The sequence below is a fragment of the Oryza glaberrima genome, chromosome 2, assembly GCF_000147395.1.
Source record: "Oryza glaberrima chromosome 2, OglaRS2, whole genome shotgun sequence".
Taxonomy (NCBI): domain Eukaryota; kingdom Viridiplantae; phylum Streptophyta; class Magnoliopsida; order Poales; family Poaceae; genus Oryza; species Oryza glaberrima.
This window is the reverse complement of record NC_068327.1, coordinates 11,714,557-11,719,669: the sequence shown is the minus strand read 5'-3', so window position 1 is coordinate 11,719,669 and position 5,113 is coordinate 11,714,557. Positions and strand designations below refer to the sequence as shown.

The following is a 5,113-nucleotide window of genomic DNA, read 5'->3' as shown; positions in this document are numbered from 1 at the left end:
CATCTTCCCTAGCCGAAGCAAGAAACAAAAAAGAGGGAATATGGGCGTCGGTGCTCTGGTGATCATATGGCGGTGAGGAAGGTGGTCGGACATGTACCACGATGTGACTTGTCCATAGATGGTGGCGGTTGGTTATAAAGAAAATCAAAGCAGCGGGAACACAACCAGCGACGATGTGGTCCCCACAGAAAGAGAAACGGCAACAACGAGCTCTAGTGGTGAACACGGTCGAGTGAGCACGTCAAAACATGTTCCCGGACGAGGGGGTTCCGTTTTACTTGAGCGCGCAAGAGGGAGGGAACGCAGAGGAGAAGAGGGGTGCTGGGAGGAGAGGTACCAGGGAGGAGAGGGGCTACGGGGGGAGGGGGATCACGAGGCAAAGATGGGAGGTGTTGAGAGGGAGGGAGGGAGGGAGGGAGGGAGGCGAAAGCGGAGGCACGTGGGAGGGAGAGAGGGAGGCGGAAGCAAAGACACACGGGAACGAGACAGGGAGGGAGGCGGAACCGGAGACCATGCGTGATGGGGAGGTGGATGGACAAAAATTTGTCTGGAAGCCTTACATATTTTTTTAATTAGGTATAGAGGTGCACCCAACAGTAGAAAATAGTGATTTCACCGTATTTAAAGTAAAATCGATGCTTAGATATTTTTATTTCTTTAGAATTGTTTGGATTTTACTCTACTTTATTAGAGCACCACGAGGCGGCTTATGAGAGTTTGTAGGAAGAGCGTTTTAGGAAATATATAATAGATAGATAGATTTCATACAAAAATAAATATACCCTTGTAAGTTGAAAACCATAAATCTGTGCGATGGGGCTTTAACACCCATCAGTAATGCATATATGGTACGCACGTATAAGAATTGAACATAGTTTTACACTAATATTATTAATTACAACAAATTGATACTGCAGTGTCAATTTTCCAATAACTAAGCTATATTCTTATTTACAAGAAATGTAATATATATTATAAATATATATCCAAAGGAATTAATCGTCAAAGTATATATGTATTTACATGTTTATTACATATATATCTCACCTCTTTGTGATGAAAATTTGGCTCAGTCCGTGGTTACCCACTGATGTTTTCTCGTGACTTTTATATCTCACCTCTTTAATTAACACATTCTGTATCCTTTATAGTCCTGTTTGAAGAGACCATGTTTTGATTTAATTGAGTGTGTGTTTTAAATATTTGTTTTCACTTTTATGCGTATTCCTGTTATTTTAATACAGTTTAATCGTAAAACAAGTAATTCCTGTTAGTTTAATACACAGTTTAATCGTAAAACAAGTACTACCTATGTTTAGAGTATATGACCGGCTTTTGTACGTACATCTGGCCTTACAACTTATTAAAAGATAGTGCAAATATCATTTATTTTGTTATAACTTATATTTGTACTATATTTTGTAATAAGACAAATAAAAGATGAATGATAAGACAATGTGTCCAAAAGCCAACTGCTTCTTATATTTAAAAATGGTGGAAGTACCAAACTATGGGTTAATTTGTGCAGTAGTATTTTCCAGTGTGAAGGTGGTAAAATACACAGGGCAAGTACAGTAGAGTTCATATTGATTTAGAGATGCAAACTAATATAAATCATTCCACACTGAAGGACAATAAATTTGCTATATATAAAAATGATATGTCATATAAGTACTACATCCAGTTCGGATTGAATTATAAATTGTTACAACGCGATAACAACATATGAAGATTCATAATGACAACGCTACATTCAGCAGAAAATTTCACTCCAGATAATCACGATGTCCCCAAGAACTATTTTTGAGCTTTTTTCGCAGAGGGCCTACCAACGTTTTTCTTTTTGCTGCCAGAATATCCACCAACGGTTTTCTTTTTGCCGCCAGAAGATCCACCAACGTTTTTCCTATTGCTGCCAGAAGATCCATCATTCTCTCTCTTCCTCCTAGGATTTTTCAAGATTTTTATAATTTCTTCAAACACTCTTGCCTTCTCTTCTTTGATAGTATCAATTTCATCAATAAATCTCGCCATCCGCCTACTTGACATTGCAGTGACCGGTTTGTTGATGATCCTCCCTATCTTCTTCTTTATACTTCTTATCTGTGACAGGTTAAAGAACCAAATTAATATCACATAAAATGAAATCAACTTCATTTTATATGCAATGAACTATGTACAACATATATTACTACTCCCTCCGTCCCAAAATAAGTGCAGTTTTAGCACTGTTCATGTTCAACGTTTGACCGTTCGTCTTATTTAGAAAAAAATTATGATTAATATTTTTATTATTATTAGATGATAAAACATGAATAATATTTTATGTGTGACTAATTTTTTTAATATTTTTCATAAATTTTTCAAATAAGACGGATGGTCAAAGCGCTAAGCACGGATATCTATGGCTGCACTTATTTTGGGACGGAGGTAGTACTCAACAACTAGAGGCATGTAGATGATCGTTTTCCATGCACATGCGTACCTGCTCCACCGAGAAGGTTATTAGAGCTTTGTCTTCCCCATCACAAACCTTGAAGAAATTGTTCAGAGTCTCCAGTTCCTTGTCAGTTTCCACCGCTGTGGCGCGCAGATACTGTATCACCTCGTGTGGAGCCATTCTTGATGGCGTCGCCTGCGCCCTCTTCCTCTTCCTGTCTACCATGCTCGGGTACATGGTAGCAGTAGCAGCAGAGCTACCTCCAGCTTGCTGGGTCACTTGAGATGATTCCAGTATCTTCACGTCTGCCCTTTTCGCTGCTGGACGACTGTTTGCAGCGGCATAGAATTCTTCAACTTTGAACAGTAAGGTAGCAACAACAGCATTCTGCTCATGGGCTGCTGGCGGCGCCGGCGCCGGCACCGGCGCTGGAAGCTCTGCTGCTGGAGGAGCTCCGATGAACTGTGCCGCCGGCGGGGACGCTGCATCTGTAGTTACTACGCACATAATATCAATTTGTATGAATTAATACACAATGTACAAATTAAAATGGTTCAAATGAAAACATCCATGCCATATCACTCGCTCCACTGTTTCAGTATCGAAAATTTGACGACGGCTCGATCATTTACCGTTCTCAAATGGGGCTGACACGATCGTATGGAGCATGTTCATTTCCATCGCCGTGTGACTGTTGGCCATGTCGGTGCGGACCGCTCCGGAGAAGTTGTAGCCAGTGTCCAGAAAATGATGCCCAGTCGTATCATTTTTCAGCTTCTCAACGTTGCTTGCGATGAAGTCGCTCGCGGACTCAATGGTATGATTGGTAAGGCTGAAAACATTTGAAAAAGAAAATTACGATATAGAAACTGTTCTGATCCCTTGAGAGGTTGTCTCCTCGCTTGTTTAAATCCATCCAAAAAGATATGAGAAAAAGTCTCAAAAATTTCGACAATATTCATACAACATATATATATACAAGTACACAACATCATGCAAACTCCACTCACACTAAGATATAAAAAAAACAATGCAACAACGAATGGAGGTGAAGGTGAAAAACAATCAAAGTATTTATATGGTTTCACAAGAAGGTAATCCTAACAATATAACATTTGTAAAAAAGAATTGGGGGAGGGGGGATAAGCAATGTTGTTTTTCATGCACAAGAGACAATTCAACGTCTTCTTTTTGAAAGTCACATAGCACGATTTGTTTGACAAAGTGTTTTCTTTGCATCCAATATTCCCACTCCTCATAGTGCTCAAAATATATTTGAAAATTGGCTTGTCAAGATATCCAAGTCCAAAAAAAACAAATTATGATCTGAGCCAATGCACTATGTTGTTCAATTTGGCGTTGCCCAAATGGTAAATCTTTTTGTAATAAAATTTCGCTAATCCTATAGAGTAGGTTATCTTTATGTGAACCAGCTCTACACTTGGTATTAGAAGTAGGAAACTATGCGTAGTTATATATACTGCAGTTGGAATTAGTAGCCAAATGGTATTTTGTTCTGTTTTATATGTCTTTGTACCTATAGAATTACTTACTGGAATTTGTGTGATTTGTCTTAGCTTTTAATTCAAATGGTTATCGTTTTAGAGGAGTTGGGGACTTGTCCCAACACTCTATATTGTTTTCTTTTTCTTTCTCAATACTAAAATTTATTTGTTGTATCCCAGTTGGTAGAGACCGGGAGATATAAACCACTTCTATTAACTAAAAAAGATATAAAAAAAGTACTATTCATATGATGAATTTATCTTTTATTTACTGTGCAGGACAAACATGAACGTGATTTTTGGAGTGATAGACGTCATTATACTCACTATTGTCAATTTTTTTACACTATTTGTATTGAATTTGAAAAAAAAAAAAAAAAGGTACACGAGGAGAGACGTACATCTCCTCAAGGGATTATAATCTGTTTTCTCGGTAACAGCGTGTGATTGTTGGGAATTTTATGAACAGCCGGTTTTGGGGAAAAAACATTGGATACAACAAAACAAAGTTAATTTAATTTGAGTCGATCCCTTACTCGAAGTATAGCAGTTGTCTCCCGGGGAAGTGTAGTCCTTCAGCACCAGTAGCAGTGTATCTGCGATCCACAATCGCATGTTGAAATGATCCAACCCCGGTTGCATGAACCAAGAAGTATATTGTCCGGCTAGCTGCGCGGCACAAAGGGCAACAATTTCACAAAATCACACGCCGGACATCTATTCATAATTCATTATCAAAGCAATAATCACAGTCGACATTGCCAAGTAGTTCTCATTTTGATGCGTATTAATCTGCACATAATTAAACACATGAAAGCATATGAAATATTGATAGAACTTATTTACCGTTTGCATGCATCATCTCCCTGACAAGGTGGCAGTTGGAGCAGTCCAGATCTCCGGCCTGAAATGGGACGAAGTCGGCGTACTCATCGACGACGACGGGCGGAGCAGTGTCGCCGCCGGCGGCGGCGCCGTGTGTGTCTTGGTCAGCCCACATCAGGACATCATCCATGTCGACGTCGCCCATGTCGACGTTGAAGTCCATGAAATTGAACATCACGGGGGAGCATGGAGCGTCCCGTGATGGGGCGGCCAAGAACAAACCGTCGTCACCGCCTGAGGGCGCCATCGTCGTCGCCGGCGCCGGCTGGCCGGCGAAGCCGTG

General features: G+C 40.0%; 1 protein-coding gene across 1 annotated transcript; it reads right to left on the bottom strand.

Annotated features, from left to right (window-relative positions):
• Positions 1 to 1,648: 1,648 nt before the first annotated feature.
• On the bottom strand, positions 1,649 to 4,877 carry LOC127764612 (uncharacterized). Its single transcript, XM_052289510.1, has 5 exons — positions 4,792 to 4,877; positions 4,482 to 4,614; positions 3,073 to 3,272; positions 2,486 to 2,937; positions 1,649 to 2,103 (listed from the first exon to the last, which is right to left on the bottom strand). Exons 1-5 carry the CDS (start codon positions 4,805 to 4,807, stop codon positions 1,798 to 1,800), a joined length of 1,107 nt encoding a protein of 368 aa, XP_052145470.1. The 5' UTR covers positions 4,808 to 4,877; the 3' UTR covers positions 1,649 to 1,797.
• Between the last annotated feature and the right edge of the window lie 236 nt (positions 4,878 to 5,113).